General features: G+C 22.0%; 6 protein-coding genes across 6 annotated transcripts in view; 2 read left to right on the top strand and 4 right to left on the bottom strand. All coding sequences in view use genetic code 6, as the record gives it.

Moving 5' to 3' along the window:
* Positions 1–675: 675 nt before the first annotated feature.
* On the bottom strand, positions 676–2,697 carry TTHERM_01029940 (hypothetical protein; the record flags this gene model as incomplete). The annotated part of the gene is made up of 2 exons (XM_001015157.1): positions 676–798; positions 907–2,697. The coding sequence occupies 2 exons, from the start codon at positions 2,695–2,697 to the stop codon at positions 676–678; spliced, it is 1,914 nt and encodes a 637-aa protein (XP_001015157.1).
* Positions 2,698–5,389: 2,692 nt separating this feature from the next.
* Positions 5,390–6,730, top strand: TTHERM_01029930 (class I glutamine amidotransferase; the record flags this gene model as incomplete). Its single annotated transcript, XM_001015156.1, has 1 exon — positions 5,390–6,730. The coding sequence occupies one exon, from the start codon at positions 5,390–5,392 to the stop codon at positions 6,728–6,730; it is 1,341 nt and encodes a 446-aa protein (XP_001015156.1).
* A 2,916-nt stretch (positions 6,731–9,646) lies between these two features.
* TTHERM_01029920 (amidinotransferase) lies at positions 9,647–10,888 on the top strand (the record flags this gene model as incomplete). Its single annotated transcript, XM_001015155.2, has 1 exon — positions 9,647–10,888. One exon carries the CDS (start codon positions 9,647–9,649, stop codon positions 10,886–10,888), a length of 1,242 nt encoding a protein of 413 aa, XP_001015155.2.
* A 3,129-nt stretch (positions 10,889–14,017) lies between these two features.
* On the bottom strand, positions 14,018–15,328 carry TTHERM_01029900 (transmembrane protein, putative). The gene has a single exon (XM_001015153.3). It carries the CDS (start codon positions 15,314–15,316, stop codon positions 14,120–14,122), a length of 1,197 nt encoding a protein of 398 aa, XP_001015153.2. The 5' UTR covers positions 15,317–15,328; the 3' UTR covers positions 14,018–14,119.
* Positions 15,329–17,401: 2,073 nt separating this feature from the next.
* On the bottom strand, positions 17,402–18,532 carry TTHERM_01029890 (hypothetical protein; the record flags this gene model as incomplete). Its single annotated transcript, XM_001015152.1, has 1 exon — positions 17,402–18,532. The coding sequence occupies one exon, from the start codon at positions 18,530–18,532 to the stop codon at positions 17,402–17,404; it is 1,131 nt and encodes a 376-aa protein (XP_001015152.1).
* An 891-nt stretch (positions 18,533–19,423) lies between these two features.
* The window catches only part of TTHERM_001028891 (hypothetical protein), a gene marked incomplete at both ends in the record, with an annotated part of 484 nt that continues 402 nt past the window's right edge, over positions 19,424–19,505 (bottom strand). The window contains one exon of the mRNA XM_012797446.1: positions 19,424–19,505. This exon is cut by the window's right edge and continues 164 nt beyond it. Within this exon, the coding sequence (XP_012652900.1) occupies positions 19,424–19,505 (82 nt within the window).

Here is a 19,505-nt window from a genome sequence, read left to right as displayed (position 1 = left end):
TTTAGATTAAATTTGTATTTTGAATTATTGATATTTATTTATTTGTTTTTTTCAAGATATAGATGTATTTAGGTCCTTAAAAGAATTAATTATAAATAGTTGCTTTATTTTAATTTAGAAAATTAATATTCTATTCTTGATAGACGCATACTTACTTACTTACTTATTTATTCATTCTTTATTTTAATAAATCTAAATTTATTTAAATTTGAAGACTCAATAATTTAGTCAGTCAATCATTAACTAACTAACTAATCCACATCTTGATTGAATCTTCAATAAAATTTAAATAAATAAATTTTTAAACACTTAACTATAATTAGCTTGTTTATTAACATTGTTTGCATGCTATTCTGAATATAAGATTAAGAATTGAATTATTACTAGATTAATAAAATATATAAGTTAGATTAAATTATTTTAGTTATTTATTTATTTAATTGCAATTTCTTTAAACAATTTTTTTTGTTCAATTATTTTACCAAGCTTTTTATAGTTAAAAGGAATAAATAAATATTTTTAGAAATTAATTTTAAATATTTATTTTTAATCATTTATATATTTTCATCAAAATTTTGTTTTAGTGTCTTTTTTTAATTATTATGAGAAAGAATATCTTCCTAAAAGATTTGCTATTGATAGATAGATAGAGAAAATTTAGATAGAATCAACAAATCAGTCTACGCTCACATTGTTGCTACTTTAATTTTATTATTCTTTTTGCTTTGCTTCATTTGCTATCTATTTCAATTTTTCTTTTTTCTTTTCCTTCTTTTCTTTCTTCTAGTCAGCTTATTTCTTTAATTTAATTTAATAATATAATTTAACTTACCAATTTATAAATTTATTAATAAATCAGTTTTACATTTTAATAAACATAAAAAAATTTGTATAAAATAAATTTACCTGTTAAGGATTTAAAGCAGCTGCGTGTGGGTATAAGCTTAATTCTGGAGGATATTCTCTGAAGGAGTGTTGCATCATTTAATGGTTTAACATTTATAGAAATAGAGGGTTACTTTACATTGAAGGGGGAGGAAAAGGGATTGGACCAGGTGGAGAGCTTGGCTATTAAGAACCAGAGACTGCTGCTGCTGCTGAAGAATTTTATAATAAATGAGGATAAAATTAGCTTAATTGAGCTTCTGTTAAAGGGTGAGTGGGAGGAGGGAAGTAAAGAGGAGGCATGATATCAGCTCCAAATGGTGGATACAAATGAGGATTTCCTTATCCTAACAAAGGGACTAAGTTTTAAAATGCTGTAGCGTTTTAAAGATTCAACAAATCTGATTTTATGTTTAATTTTTCAGCAGAATTAATTTAATTTTAGCGCTTTGAGCTATCTTTGTTTGCATTTTTATTCTTCTCTTTTTCCTAATTCTTTTTTTGCTTTTTTGATGAACCATTAACAGTTTCTTACTTGTTTGCAGATACTTCCAAAACACAGTCAGATGAAGAAGAAGAAATCGCATGAGATTATTTTCTTTGTTGCCCATTAATATTATTATCCCCTTCTTATTCTATTTCTAATTCACCATTTTCATTTAAATTTTGCACGTTATCCAATTAACTAACTTCCTTTTACTTTATTTCCCCCTCTGTTCCTGCTATTTATTCCTTATTATTTTGAACTTCTTCTTATTATTCGCTTTCGTGGTTAAGCTTTTCTTTATTATCTCCTTCTTTTAAATTGTTTTCTAATTTATTTTACTATACTTCTTAACTTTTTTATTACTCTTGTTCTTAGCCCTCTTCTTCAATAGCTTCTCCATGTTTGCTATTTTCATTTTCGTTCTTTTTGTCAACTTAATTCAAGTTATCTTCTTCACTATTAGCTATATTTTCGTTCACGTCATCTTCTACGCTCTATTCGTTTTAATTTTCATCTAAGTGATCAATTTTATCTCCATTTGTTTCATTTTAATTCTAATTGCTATTTATTTAATCTGTTGATTATTTTAGTTATTTTTTTGGCTAGCTAGATTATTCGTCTAGCTCTTAACCACTTCTCTTCCTTCCTCCTTCTGCTGACGAGGCAAAATCATTTAGCATCTTTTGCATCTTTTGCATTGCTGATTAGATTGGTGTGGTATTCTAGTTATGCAAATACTGTGGATATCTACAAGATGCCTCTATTTGCTTGTCAATAACTTAAAATATACTGCCCTTCTAAGATATCTAATTGATATATTCTTACAAAAGCCTTTCAGCTTGTTGGGATCTTTCAGCTGGATTAGTTGACTACTATTCGTTTGCTTCATTTTACATTTAAGCCAAACTTTTCTACTCCTCTTGCTGAAACTCTTCCTCATTATTTTCTTGCTATTAATCTCTTTCAAAATTATCTTTATTAGTCATTTTGCCGCCAGATTTAAAAGAATCAAAAGGAGGCATTTCTTCGAAAATTGAATTTTTAAAGTAGGGAATCATAGGGTGAGGGAAGCCATATGGGTAGGGAGGAATATAACTTGGGAATAAATTTAAATTATTCTAAATTCTACTTTATTCTTAGCTTTATTCGCTTTAATCTTCATCATCCTCTTCTTCTACTTCTTCTTCTTCTTATTCAGCTTTTACAAGTATTTCTTCTTAAGATTTTTCTTCGCTGGCTGGTTCAGTAGGTTATTTGTTGGGATCTGCTAGTGTGTCCTATTCGTTCTAAATTTTATCTTTTAAATTTGTTTAAGATGAATCCATCACGCTTATTTAATGAATAATAAAAGGTATTTCGCTCTTTTTCCTTTTTATAATAAATAATATCCTTTGACAATATTCTCGATATAAAATAATTATATCAAGAAATTGATAAATTAAATAAAATAAGAGGAAAAATCAAATATATTCATTGTCAAACTTAAAATTCCTTTCACTAAAAGCAATAAGTAATGTCATACAATATATTATTTATTTATTTAATCATTCACCCTAAACATAAAAAATTTGAAAGGTCGCACAATTTTTAAAAATAAAACACACAACAAGATACCGAAACTGATCTAAGCAAGTAAATTTATGCATGAATATACATGCATACATATTTGACTAATATTTTTATTTCCCAAAAAAAATTATGGATTGAAAATCATTTCTTCAAACTTTCTTTACTAAAAGAAGAGAAGTGATTTAAAAATCAAAAAAACATAAAAAACAACAAAAAAGAGGAAAAATCAAAATTTTATTTAATCACATATATAAGCTCAAAGCAATATAAATAAATTTTTCAGTTTTCCAAAAAAACAACATAACATGAATTTCTATCAAAAAACCTCTTTTCTAAGCTTATATAAATAAATTTATTTAATCTACATTTTATTCAATCATTTAAAAAGAAAAATTCTATTTTTAGAAATTAAGTTATTTAGTAACTTGTCTTATTTTTAGCTTACGAAAACAATAAAACTGCTCTCTCGCTTAGTTCTATAAAAATATTGAAAAAGACAAATTTTGTGTTGAAATGATTATTTTTAAATACATAATTATATTTTTAAACTAAATTTAATCTATTTAATATTCATCAGCTAAACATATAAGAAGGCAAATATTCATTACAAAGATATATATATCTATCTACTTATCAATTTAATTATTTAATTATTTATTTATTAAAATATGTGTTTATCAATGATTTCAAAAGAATACATTTTTGTTTTCATAAATTTTATATTACTATTTAAATGGAGGAAAGGTTATTATAATTATTTTTCTAATTAAAATGTAGATTTATTTACTTTTCTTGGAGTTTTAAAAGTTTTAAACTCTAAATTTTATAGAATTTTTGTTAAAAATCTATTTAATTAAGATTATTACTTAAAATGATCATAAAATTAGAAAAATATTACTTAGATGAAATATATTCTTAAATCTATACATTCTAAAAAAGTATATTTTATAAAATAGACATTTTAAATAATAAATTTTACAAAAGAACCAAAAAATAATCTAGCTTTCTTAACATAATTTTAAATGAATAGATTAAATCTAATTTTATTTATTTCAAAAATACTATAAATTCATTTTTTAATTTATTAAAAATACAAAACATTTATTTTTTTAAAATTGATAATTTTATAATTAAATTAGTAATGAACAAATCGGTGGCACAATATATTTATATATTATAATATTTTAAAATATTAATATAAAATACGGTGCCAGCCATTAATTTTGTCACTTTTATATTTTAGTTTGATTTATTATTACAAATTTTTAGGCGACAAAATAAATGGTGGACACTGTATTGTATTTTTAAAAATATTTGTAGATTTAATATTTATATTATTTTATATGTTTAAAAAATTTTTAAATATTATTATATACTACTAATATATTCCAATAAATTAAATATACTAAAATATATTAGTATATAGTGCCACATATTTGTTCATTACCATTAAATTAGATGAGCAAGAAAGAATTTTTTAATAATTATAATATCTAATAACTATTAATATTATTTTTTTTGGAATATTATGCAATATATTTTGATTTTAAAAAAAAATATTTTAGATTTTATTTAAAAATTACTTACATAAGAATTAATTTAAGTTATTATCAATTTTTAAGATACATATGAAATTATTTTAAAAGTAAATTTATTCTTATTAATTATATTTAAATTTATATAACCAACTAATTAATTATCTTTAAATAATTATTTTATATTGATTTTAAATAAACTTATGAAATTTAATTTTTAAGAAGAAAATATTATTTCTTAACGTTAAAATCTTTTACTAAATAAATATTATTTTATTATAATTTAAGTACTTTAATTAAACACTATAATTTTTTCAACATATGACTGATAGCCCATCTCTAATTCTTACTATATTTTTAAGTATAAGTTTTAAAAATAAACATTAAGATTTAATAATAAATCTTACACATAATAATTAATTTTAATTTATCCTAAAAAGTAAGAAAGAAAAAGGCTTAATTTTTAAAAATTATTTATAAATTTTAACATTCTGTAATTATAATAAGAAATAACTCAAAAAAATGTATCAATTTTAGATAATAACTTTTGTTTTTGTTAATTAATTATTAGTAACCAATAAATATATCTCCACTTTAAAAAATAATCATTTTTAACATTTTTTTAATTAACATAACAATCTCTGATTGCTAAAAATATTAATCAGCTTTAATTGGTAATTCTTTTAATAATTAAAGTATTATTAGGATTTAGATTTATAAACTTTAAAGATAGAGATTCATTTTTCTTTTTACATCTTAACTATTGAATTAAGAATAAATCGAGAACAATTTATGGCTAATACAAGAGCACAAATCATCAATCAATTATTATTTTTTAATCAAAATGCATTAATTAATTAGGATAATTTTTAGATTTAAAAACATCAAAAATCATAAAAGGAGTTCAAAATAAATGTAAAGAAAAAACTAGGCTGTTTTAATTCTTTTCACACAAGATTTTAAATACTGCTTATTTAAAAAGAATGATCCTTCAAAATATGGTTTTATCCATGATTTTTGTGATGAATTTAATGACAATTACTGTCCATATTTAACGATTGCTCGTCATATAATCACAAAAATTAATCATCACTTATCATTTTAATCGTTGTTTATGCCTATAACTTCTCAAATTGAAGACCCTTATTTTAGATCAAGAGATCATTTTTCCTTGAATTAAAACTACAATGAGTGGCTGCATTATATTACAGAAGCATTTTAGTACGATGGATATTCAGAAGATATTCAAATTTATCTATAATAAATTGGTGACGAGGAGCAATTTGTGAAAAATATGCGTTAACTAGAAATTGAATGTTTACTTTTAAGTCAATAACAAATACTTGATATTTATTCTAATTAAATAGACACTTTAACTCATTCAATTCTGAATAAAGCTGATCTAAAAATAATTATTGAATCATAGATTTAGCTAAAGGCGTCTCCACCAACTCGAGAAAATACTTATATCCTTATCCTTCACAACAGAGTAGATTTCTTAAAAAAAGTATAAATGGGTTATGTTCCTATGCCAACAAAGACCTTCTTCTATGGGATTTACAAAAAAGACTATTAAAAATGGTTTACCTATAATATAGCATAAGGAGAGATCCCACAAGATAATATCCTTAAAAATGTTCAAGCTATAATCATGCCAGGAAGTGCATCAAATGCGTATGCACAAGAAGAGTGGATCAGCACTTATAAAAATTGGATTAAAATGGTTTATGAAACATATAAAAACATCAAGATATTAGGTATTTGCTTTGGGGAATAAATTCTTGCTCATACTTTAAATGGCAAATGTGATATTGTCAAAGAAAAGAAAACAGATAAAAATTTCTTTAATTCGGGTACTCACACATTACACTTAGGAGATAAGTTTTTTGAATTTCCTTTTATAAAATAGCTGAATTTCAGATAAAAAAATATTTAAATAACTAAACTTCATGGTGATATAGTAGTAAAATTGGATCAAAACTTATTTGAAATTATGGGAAGCTCCGATAATTATGAAATAGAAGTTTATACAGATAAATTATCTGACTCAAACTAAAATCCTAAAATTTTATGTTTTCAAGGTCATCCAGAATACTCTAATTATTGGTTAGCGATGAGAGATATGCAGCATTATTCTTATTATAATAAAATATCATGTGAAGAAGCCATTAAGCTTTCACATCACCCATAATATAAAGAAGACGACAACTTTATTTTAAGATAGATTTGTTAGGCATTTTTAACTCTAGTTTGATCCAAATTTATTTAAAGATTTAGTTACAAAAAAAGTAAATGAAAAAATAATAAAATTAAAATTTAATTTTTTAAATGTTATTGAATTTATATTAATTTTAAGTTAAAAAATAATAAAATTAATTAAAATGAGTTCAAATTATAAAATTTATTTCTGATAAAAATAATATTTCTAACTAAAAAGATGAAAAACATTCATTTTTGAATTCTTTCTGATAAAATAATATTTAAAAATCTTTGTTTATTCCAAAAATAAATTTTACATTTATTTATATACTTTCAAACGATATTTTGTAGATTTTAATTCAAAAAAAAGAGTTAAATGTAACAAAAATGTATAATTAATTTTATTTTATTGTATAAACTTATTTTTAAATGTTGAAACTAAATTTATCTAATTACTGAGAAACCAATCACTAAAAATAAAAATGATTACAATAAGAAATATTAATAAATTTAATTACTGAAATTATATAAAGTAAATCAATAGTTTATTGGTCTTTAGATAATATAAAATTTAATTAAATTAAAAATTTATTTAATTAAAAAAAATTCGAAAATTCTTTTTAAGTAAATAATTAAGGGAGGAGCAAATACTATTCTAAGCTGATTTTATATGCTTTCCATTTTATTTATATTTGTTATAAAAATGTAAATCCCATACCTTACTTTAATTTTTTATGAATATATTTTAAATACAGGAACTCATATTTAATTAATTATGGTGAAATCACTAAAAGAATATAAAGATTACTAGCTTTATAATAAAAAATATTGATTATAAAAATATCTACCTAGATTAAAAAATATAAAAAACAATCTATTGATCCTACCATAATATAAATTTTAATAAAAATATTTATTTTTTGTAAATGATTGAGGATTTTGTTTTTGAAGATTGATAAAAATATTTTACTATGAAACATAATGATAAAACTCTTCTAAATAATATGCTAAGTTATTAAAAAATTTTGAAAAAATTTTTAGTTAATAATTGATGGAAGAGTTAACCAGTATTATTCTAGTTTGTTAATTGTAAGATAGATAATACAAGTTTTAATGTAAATATTTATTTTATATCAGTGACTAAGTGTTTTTTGATGGAGGATATTAAGATTTTAGAATGAAACTTAAAAATAAATTCTACATAATAAATATTCTAAATAATAAAAAGGTTTGAAATTCTGAGTTAATATTTGAGAGAGGAGCGAGTTTTATTCTAAGGCGATTTTAAATATTTTCCATTTTATAGCCATAAAATAGATTGTTTTTTAATTTAAAATAGATAGATAGTGGTGTGTAAAATATTAATAATAAAGTTATCAGATGATTGATTCAAGTAATTTAATACTACAAAAATGAATTCTACTTGCAAAATATTGTTTTGCCTTGTTTTATACAAATAATTTCTAGCTGATTTTAGAGAGTATTTAAATTATTATAAAAAATGAGAAAAATTCTTAGAAAAATAAGCAATAAATCATACATCACATTTGATCATTTTTAAACTAAAAGTGCGTACTAGAAATTTATTAATACTGAGTCAGCTTAACTTTTTGTTTAAGCTTTCAAAAGATAATTAAAACTGCATCATTATCTCAAAATTTTTTAAAAAAATTAAAAAGCTTAATGCATTATTGAGGTAATATGACACTTATTTAAAGGTACCTCTTGCTTGCTTAGTATTGATTATTAACTTGGACATATCTTGAATATTTAATTAAGATCAAACTCGATTATTTTTGAATTAAATATAAAGAGGGTATATTTAGATAGGTTAATATTATCAATCCTAAAACAAATCAAAAATAGATAGAATTAAGATAAATACATGTCTTTCTTTTCAAAGTTAAATTCTACTCTTTTTCTAACTATTATTAGAACATCAAAATTCAGATGGGTTTTCATATAAATACTGCACATTCACTATTTCAAAAACTTTAGTCTTATATTTATAAGCAAAGAAAGCTGGTAGCATTCATCATTTTATTTTGTTGAGATACTGTTAACTAAGAAATTATTTGTTTATTTATTTAATTGGTGGGTGTTAGAATAATAAAAACGATGCTAGCCTATAAAAAAATAACAAATATCAAATAGTTTATTTAAATATTTGCTTTTCTCACTAATTGAGAAAGAAATATCTTGACACTTTAATTTAAATTAACCTAAAGTATGTAGTGTAAAAGATATAACAAATGTATTGAAAATAGAAAATTGATTGTGACTGAAAAAGTTGGCAAATTATTTGTTAATTAATTTGTTTTTTTATTTGTTAATTTATTTTATAGATAGTTGAAAAATTCAAAATCGAATAGAAATATTTTCAATTTTAGTTAAGTGTTCTTTTCTGATTAATTAAATTGAATTAGACAAATTAGATTATCGCTAAATAATGCATAACTGAATTGCAATGGAAATACAGTGATAAATTTTCAATCTTTCTTGATTGCATTAAGGAGAATGGAGGGTACTACTCAGATACTATTTTAGTTAATAAAAAACTTATTTTAGGTGTAATTTATTTTTAAGTCTGTAATTTGCAATAGGGAGAGGAAAATTATAAATTTGTGAAAAAAAGAAGAATTAATTACTTATTTTAGAACAAAAAATTTAATTTGAAAAAGTGACAAAAGCTAACAAACCATCTCCAAAACAAAAGTAAATGAGATAAAAAATTTAACTAGTTTTTTCATACTAGATAGGGTATTGAATTGCTATTCTAAATATAAACCTGCTTATTTGCAATAATTACATAATGAAGACTATAATTAAAAAGGTGATCAATCTATAAAATAGTAATATGTGTACTTGTTAGTATGCATGCAGTAGGGTAAAGAAAGGATATCTTATTAAATTATATTCGGTGATATTATTATTATTATTAAAAAAAGATTGACCTATCAATTACACAATTATGCAAAGAGCTTATTTATATTAAATAGTGACTCAATTCGATAATTATTTAATGATCAAAAAAATATCAAAATCAAAAACTAAAAATTCAAAGCATTAACAAACAAGCAAACAATCAATCAAATTAAATTAAGCAAAGAAAAAAATCTTTTTAAAATAAATATAAATGGACTCCGCTACTTAAAACTAACACCAAATTGAATAAAGCGCCAAGCAAATCGAAGGAACTTTTGATAAAGTAAAATCATCTTTAAACACCTGCAACCAAGATGACATCCACCCCATTTAAAATATCCTCTCTGCTGAGTTGAAGAGCGGAACTGATGGTCGTGGCAAAAAAGCAAATATTTCTTCAGATATTCTTTCAAACATCATTTCTGGCACTTAAGCTGAGAATCAAGTAGAAAGCTCTACTTCTACTTCAAGAAAATTGACTTGCAATAGATAGTTATTCTTGTGTTCTCCTGATTTCTTATAATTAAAGTATGTTATCAATCCTTGGATGGATCTTTCTGCTTAATTCTCAGTAGAAAAGGCTAAATAATAATGGGAAGAACTTGTCAATACCTACAAGAGACTCGTCCCTGAATCAGTTCACACTGTACCTCCCAGAGAGAATTTAACTGAATTATGTTTCTTTGGTGACTCTGTCTTCGCTATTAATAAAAAGGCTGTCTTCGGTAGATTCGCAACTAATGAGCGTTTCCCCGAAACTGAATATGTCATTGAATACTTGCGCTCTTAAGGTTTCTAAGGTGAAAGAGTTCCTGAAGGAATGCACTATGAAGGTTCAGGTGAAACCATGGTTTGGAATGGTAAAATCCTTGTAGGATACGGCAAAAGAAACACCAAGGAAATTGTTTCTTATTTACAAACAGTTTACAGTGACATGGAAGTAATTGGATTTTAACTTATCGATCCCGAATTCTATCACTTAGATACTGCTATGTTCCCTATCAGTGAAAACTTGATTGCTGTTTATGAAAACGCCTTCTCAGAAGAAGCAAAGCAATAAATTAAAAAGCTTGGTTGTGAAATCATCTACCTTACCTACAAGGATGCTAAGGAATTCGCCTGTAACTCAACTGTTATCGGCAAGCACGCTATTGTTCATTATGAAGCAGAAAACTTTATTAATTAACTCAAATAAAGAGGCTTCTAAGTTCACACTGTTGACGTATCTGAATTCATAAAGTTTGGTGGTGGTCTCAAGTGCTTGACTTTCTAACACTACTTGCTTTGAGATTGCTTTGAAAAAAACAATTAAAACTCTTTATTTCAAATGAATATTAAATTTTACAGTCACTGGTTAAATTTAATAAAAACATGAGATGAGATAGTTCTTTTGACTCTAAACTAGTAAAACAATAACCAAAAAATAAATAACATATTTATAATAAACAAGATAAAAAGAGCATTTTATCTCAAATAATTTAAATTAAATGAATATAAATTTTTAATGTACAAATATAATTCTATCACAAAAATTGAGATCATAACATGTTTAAAAGCTAAACTTGTTTGATCTTAACCTCTTTTATGTATATTTTTGTCAAATTATTTAGATATTTTATACCTCATATCATAGGTCTAATCAAAAAAACTATATCATTTATGTCAATAAAAACTAACAATTTTCTAAATAATCTCCTATTCCTATGCCAAATGTATTTCTCTAATTACTTTTAAATTACTCTAAACAAAACTTTTTGCTTAATTTTCATAAATGTTTCATTAAATACTTATATAAATGCTAATCAATTGTAGTTGAATGCTTATGATTTTTTTGTCTTTTTCTTGCTACTTTTGACGTATTTTTAATTTCAATAATAATTTTCTTAGTCTTTTCGAATTTTTAGTCTTTCTTTATTTAATTGTAAAATGAATAGATAAATGGATATTTAAATGGTTTTATCTTTTTATGAGATGAACTATACTTGAATTTAACAAGTAAATTGTATTTTGTTGGCATTAAATCAGTATTAGATGTATTTATTGTCCATTCAATTTCATAAATTTTTTCTACTTAATTAGCCATCTAAAGTTTCTCAAAGGCAGAACAGCTTTTTCAAATTCTTTTAAAGGTTAATAGTGGTTACAAGGAAATATAATTTATTTTCTTCGAAATGATTTTGATGTGAATATATTAGCATTTTTTGTAATATTGTTGTTTATTAGCATCAAAGACTTCTTCCTATAATGACATTATTTATATATAATAATAAGTGTGGAATACAGAGAAGCAAATACTTTTTAATGTCACTCAATAAAAAATTTATTTACAAAAGACAATTAAAACAAACATTGACAAAATGATGATATAAGTATCTATTTAAATAGAAAATAGTGCATTAAAATTGTATTAATACTAATAAATATCGCTCGTGTTATGTTTTTTACAAGATTTGCATGAAATATTATTTTAATCACTAAATAGAGCGAAATATCTATTTAGGATAAAAATATATCAAGCATGAATTTGAAAGCTAAAAATTATAATAGAATAGTGAAACTAAAATATTCATTCGCTATTTTTCAATTATTCTCTCGCTTGAATTTGGGAAATGATTGTTTTGAGTAGGGAAGTTGTGTTTATTATTAGCTTGACAAAAAAAGGATTAAAGTTAATCTAAAAAATGCAGTTTTCAAACTATTGTTAATTATCTATTTCAACTTAAGTAGAAAAATTAATTTTTTAGACAATTAGATGAATTTTGATGAGCATTAAATGAAAAATAAACTTTGAAAAACAATTGTTTGCTATTTTTTACAGGTTTTTATTGTTGAGAATTTATTTTATTCTAAATTCTCTAGCTCACATACAAATTTATCTATTTTCTCTTGGATTGGGTTTATTCTATAACAATAATATATCATAACAAATTTAGGAGTAAAATTTCTCACCTGAATAATTTCCATATAAATCAATGTTGTATTTACTCTTAAAGAATGAATTTCACACTAAAATTGATAGAAATAATTTGGAATTGAGCAGGAAAATACCATTAAAGTAAAAAAGTAAATTTTAATAAAAGAAAATAAACTTTTAAGGTTAATATTATTACACTTTTAATTATCTGCTATTTATCAAACAATAAATAAATTAATTGTGGTAACATCATTAATTATAAGAATATTTCCAGAAAAAACTCTAAAATTAATGTAAGAATTTAAATTGTAAATATATTTTTACACAAAATTTTATAAATAATTTTGTTATAATATTATATATAGATTATCAATAATTTCTTTTAAAACATTTCGGTTTTATAATTGTTCATACTCCAAATATTAATAGTCTTTAATTATTATTTGGTAGAATCTAAAAAGCTTTTAACGATAATTGATGCGTTTTTTAATTTATGATGATGTATGCTTATTGATTAAATATTGAAATAATTACATATTATATTCAATTTCTAAATGATTAATGATTGATTTTTTTATTTTATTAGTTATTTAATATAAATCACCGAATAATATGCCAATTTTAATATTATTTATTCTAATATATTTTAGCGTGAAATTCAAATGAAATAACTCTATTTATCATAAGAATATTAAAAGTTATTTTATTTAAATTTTTAAATGAAATTTCAGTTTGATCAAAATAATCTTCTCTAAATATTTTTAGAAAATATTATGTTTTATTTCATAATTAAAAAAACTAAAATAAAAAATGAATTTGTTTTATTTATTTAATTTAAATCTACTTTATTTAACATGAAATAGTATTGAGTAATAAATAATACAAAAAAAATATTTAATCTATTAAATTAGTCATTTGTTCTTATGAATTTTTAAAATTAAATAAAATTTAAGCTTAAAATAAATATTCTATTCTCAACATATTTGTAAAAATAATCTATTTTATTTTATATTTTAATAAATTTTAAATGAAAATTTATTTGTAAATAATAAATTAAAATTTATTTTAATCAACCTAAATATATTGATTGATAAGACTAAAACATTATTACATCTATTAAGTTATTAATTTTATCTTCTATTAAATTTTAAATATTAAATAATAATACATTATATTTAAAATAAAATTAAAATTACCAAAATTTTTATATTCAGATTATCATTACTTTTTTTATTAATTTTAGAGTTTTAAAATAAATTGCTAATATTTTATAAATCAAATCTATCTTTTATAATTATTTTGAATCAAAATAAACCATTAATCTTCAAAATATGTATTAGATGTAAACTTTGGTATGATATTATTGATTTAAAGTAGATAACACATTTTATATATCGTAAAAGCTTATTTTACTTTATTATTATGAAATTTTTATCTCTTTATTAAATGATATAATAAAAAATAATAAATATTTACAGTTTTAAAATTTAATTTAATTATTAGCTGAAAAATTACAATAAATATTTTCAAAATTAACAATAAATTAAACAAAAATAATAATAAATACATTTATATCATTTACAAATAAAAAAATAATTAGTATTTTCAAATTATTAAGAAAACTAAGCAAATAAAAATGCTTGAAATCAAACTCAAACTATTATTTGTATCTATTCCATCAAAATTAGGTTTTATTTAATCACCTGATTCATCTATATTTTAATCAGTATCGCTAGGTTTGTAAATATTTACTCCATTACTATCTATTACAGCATCAGTTGTTTCTTATAGCAATCTATTTATATTTAGATATTCATCTTCGAAAGTAAGAAATCTCTGAGTTTTACTCTCAAGATCTTTGTTACCCTAAAGAATATTTTCGCAATGCGAATTATCACCATATACATGATCACTCCTACATGTTTTACGATGTTCACTATCTTCGCTATGAATTTTATGATTTTTAAAAATAGATTTTATATTTTTAACAACAACATCCCCACATGTGTGATCAGTTTATATATAAAAGCTATTTAATTCTTTAACCATTAATTCAATATTGGCTTAATTAAAAATTTATTCATGACATTGAATAGCCTCTTGAGTATTCTTTTCAAATGTCTATGATGAAGTAGGAGATATTTTTAATTACTTATTATTATTGAAGTAATCTTCCAATTGATCAACTCCAGCACACATTGTACATAAAACACCTCTAGTGAAAGATGAAATGCTCTTTGCAAAATTTACTTTGCAATCAGCTTATTTTTATTTATTTTCTTATAAAATCTTTAAATTTTCATTAGACAAAATATTTTCATCATTGATATTTTTATGGCAATTTTCATTTATTTAAGCTTTGTAAATATTTATAAATTTTTAGAAAGCACTTTTAGCTTATTAAAGAGGCTTGACTTTTAAAAAAGCAGCTTAGTCAATCAATTTAACCATATTGATATTGCAGCAAGAATTTTCTCCAGCGTATTCAGAGCAAACTCCAAGATCATCTTCAGATTTAATCGAAGGTTTCGAGTTTAAAAATTATTTTTATAGAGCATCATTTAGTTGCTTTGCTTAGGTATCTTTATAAAGTTCATGATAAAGAATTTTTGTTAGAATAATCCTTGTTTTATAAAAAGTAGCATGATAGCTACAAGATGGCTTTAATTTCTTTGATTTGACTAAAACTGCAGATAAATAAATGCAGAGAGCTAATAAAACTAACTTGATTTTCATTACTATTTCTAATTTTTAAAATCTTTTAATAATTAATTAATTAATTTTTTTATTAATTTATTTCATTTTTAATTTCTCCTCATTTGTATTTATTAAATTCAAAAAAAATCCAATCTCTATTGAAAGCACCCTTTTAATAGAATCCATACATTATTTATACAAAAGTCTCTGAATAATTTGAAAAAGACAAGAAGAATATATAAAACCTTAGAGATAAAATTTATTAGAAAAGTAAAGTCTATAGTTTAAATTATTTAGTGTAAATTACATATTTTATTTGTAATGCCTTACAATAATCTGGTTGATATAATAAAGTAGCATCTTTCTATTGGAAAAATTTAGTAATTATTTCAATTTAAAAAATAATTTCTCATCTAAGAAGAAATCTTTTTCTAAAAAATAGTTTCTCATTTAATTAATATTTTTGTAAAAAACAATTGGCTTGAGATAAAAAAATTGAAGATATTTGAATATTATTTTAAATTGATAATAGAAGATCTATAAATTTGGTTGTCTTTCATTAATTTATTTATAATTTTGTCAAAGCAGTATTTGTATTTTGATGATAAATACCAATAAAAAATTTCAAAAATTAATTTCAATATTATTTATTACTTTTATGAAATTTTACATTAATTAGTCTACAAAAAAATTTACAAAGTCTATGGATGATTTTTTTTAAAGCTTGGAATAAATTGCATAAAAAATATTTTAAAAACTAAAATTTCTTTTATTCCGTTTTCAGTTGAAGGTAGGTAAGATAATATTATTTTAAAATGTTAGCTCTTAATATTCAAAACAAGTTAAATATTTTATTTTCAAGAATAGCAACTCTTGTCATATGATTTGCTAAATAAATTATGGATAAAAATTAAGATTAACAACTTTATTATTTCTGATTGAAAATTTTTAAAAAATTTTGGTTTGGTAATACTTTTTTATTGATTCATCCATCATATTCATCTATTAAAAGGAAAAACTCAAATTAAATTTTTTCTAAAAAGTCAAAATAATAGTTTTACTCTAATTTAATAACCTCTAATTTTATTCTTTAAGGAATGGTATTTGAAAGCAAATAATACTATTTAAAATGTAAATTTTACAATAATAAGGAATTTATAAATAATTCATTAAATTATTTATTAATGCTTTATATGAAACTTTTAGCCAAATATAAAGAACTAACTTAAGCAAATTTAGATAATTAATTTAATCTATCCTTTCATATAGCTAATTAAAATTTAGGCATATTTTTTTACCTTAGCCATGTATAATTTAATAAGTATAAAGTTATCTTTTACTCTTTATCTTTTTTATAAATTATACTCTAAAATTTATATAATTGAAATCCGTTATTTATAAAATAATGAGGGTAAAACTGTACATTTATGAAAATTACTGATGCACTCACATGAGAATTCAACCAATTTTTGATGATTTATCCAAATTTTTATTATATTTTATATTAGTTGTGCCGATGAACTCAAATGAGCAATTGATCAAATTTTGATAGAGCGATTAAAAAAAAATTTTATTTATTTTTATTCAATAATAAATAAACCATTTAATTAAGTAGAATATAATCAAATATACTTTTTTGAAATTCTATTCTCAATATATTTATTTTTATTTTATTTTAACAAAAATAATATTTGCTTTTACTATTTGAGACAATTTTAATGAAATTGCTTTCTTATATTTTTAAAAATAATAAATACATTTTCATCCCTTAAACTTAAAATTTATTTTATTAAAATTAATCTTTATAATATTAGATTTATATATTTCAAAAATTTTCATAATTATTTACTTCATAAATTTATATATTATCCTAACTAAAATTTATAATTCAATATTATGCACATAAATTAATAAAAACAAATAATTTTTAAAATAATTTTGTGAAACTGTTTCAATTTTTAAACTAATATGATCTTTATAGATACCTTAATATAAAAGTCTTATTTGTGAATACAGACAACAGTGTATAAATTATTCTTTAAATATAAGTTTTTATTATTTTCTAAGAATATTTTTTTGATAACATTTTTGAAAATTTAAAATTATTTTTGCAAAAGTAAGTTTCAAAATATTGAAATGTGTGTAATTAATATATTTTTTATAGATAATTTACAAAATAATATTTTTTATTCATATCAATAAAAACAATAACCAAACTAAAATGCCAGCAATCAAACTTATGCTACTATTAGTTTTTATTCCTTCAAAATTAGGTGAAATAGCATTACCTGATTCATCTATTTGATCATCAGTTGAGCTTGTAGTGTAAATACTGATTCCACTTTGATCAATAACAGCATCAGGTGTTGCTTCAAGCAATCTGTTGATATTTTCGTCATCAAAATTAAGGAATCTACCGCTTTTTTATTCTAGAGTTGGGTCACCCTAAAGAGTATTTTCGCAAGCAGAGTTATCGCCAAAAACAATAACGCCTTTGCATATTTTACCACCTTTACCATCATCATTAGTAACTTTATGGTTAGCAAAGATAGATTTCATTTTTGAAACAACAGAATCTCCACATTTATCGCCATCTTTAATATAAGCACTATTTAGTTCGTTGACCATCTATTCAATACTCGTTTAACTAAAAAGCTATGCATGACAATTAATAGCTTCATCTGTTGCCTTTTAAAATACATTTACTGAGTCTTGAGATATTTTTAGTTGTCCTTGAGCATTGAAGTAATCACTTAATTTATCAACCCCAGCACAAATTGAGCAAAAAGCACCTCTAGTGAAAGATGAAATAGCTTTTCCAAAATTTATCTTACACGAAGCTTAAGTTGCTCTATTTACCTAAAAAATCTTTAAATTTTTATTGATAATTATATTTTCATGTGTGATAGCTGGAGAGGGAACTGCAGTTGCAGGGCAGTTTTTATATAATTGAGTTATATAAATACGTATGAATTTCTAGAAAACACTTTTAGCTTATTAAATAGGCTTGACTTTTAGTAAAGCAGCTTAGTCAATTAGCTTAGCCATATTGATATTGCAACATGAGTTTTATCCTGCATATTAAGAACAAACACCTAGATCATTAGCTGATCTCTTAGAGGGTTTAGCATTTTAAAATTACTTTTAAAGAGCCTCATTTTTCTGCTTTCCTTTAGCATCAGAAATAAGAGCATTTGTAAGAACACTCCTTGCTTTATTAAAAGCAGTATGAGAACTACAAGCTGTGTCAGATTTCTTTGATTCAGCTAGAACTATTGTAGTAGAAATATAGCAAGTTAACAGAATTAATTTTAAATTCATTTTTATAGATATTAATTCCTTTTTTAATTGTTTATTTTTAATTATATTATTAAATTTTAAGTTTAATATTCTTATGTCTTTATAAATTTCAATCATTTAGTATTAGCTTAAAGTTAGCTTTTAACAGAGATTTTTGATTCATATGAAAATATTTGAAATTAACCTTAAAAGTATATAGAATTTAGATATAAAATTAATTATATAAGGAAAGTCTATAGCCTAATTATTTTGAGTAAAATTGATTTTTCTATCACAATATTTGCAGCATTATAAAAGAAAAAGTTAAATTTTATATATAAAAATAAAAAAATTTTTGGGAATACATTAAAGTTTTGAAAAAGAATGTTGAATTTAAAAAACTTATGTAAAAAATAAAAGAAAAATATGTAAAGTCGAAGATAATTGAAAACCATTTTGATATTAGATCATTTCAGTATTTTTTGTTATATCCTCCATTGATTTTTTTACTATCTAATCGATGTCAAAAAGTATGTTTTTGTTTAAATTTTAAATTCAGTAATAAATTATCAGAAATTAAATTCAGAATAGTTTTTTACTTTTTTTGATATTAAAATAATTCAAAGCTTATTGGTCTACAAATTAGAGTATGATTTTATAATTCAATTTTGATAAATTTTGTTCAAATAAGATTTAAAAATTATAATATCTTTTAATGATAAATCATTAAAAATACAATCGAAAAAATAGTTTTTAAATTGTAACGAATTATTATCAAGATTAAGTTTAATTTTATTTTCATTTATTTGTAGTCCTTAAAAAGAAATACAGAATTTTAGATAAAAACTAATTATTCAGCTGTTTGTTATCTTTTGAAAGTTAGAAAGTTTACTTTAGTTTAGATAAAATCTTCTCCAAAAAAAAATGTAAACATCACATAATGAAAAAAAAAGTCTTAATAAATCTCCAAAATTGTTACAATTCTCTTTGTTTTTTGTTTGTAGCTTTTATCCCC

The sequence above is a fragment of the Tetrahymena thermophila genome (assembly GCF_000189635.1).
Source record: "Tetrahymena thermophila SB210 genomic scaffold scf_8254656, whole genome shotgun sequence".
Classification (NCBI taxonomy): domain Eukaryota; phylum Ciliophora; class Oligohymenophorea; order Hymenostomatida; family Tetrahymenidae; genus Tetrahymena; species Tetrahymena thermophila.
This window is presented reverse-complemented; position numbering and strand designations above follow the sequence as displayed.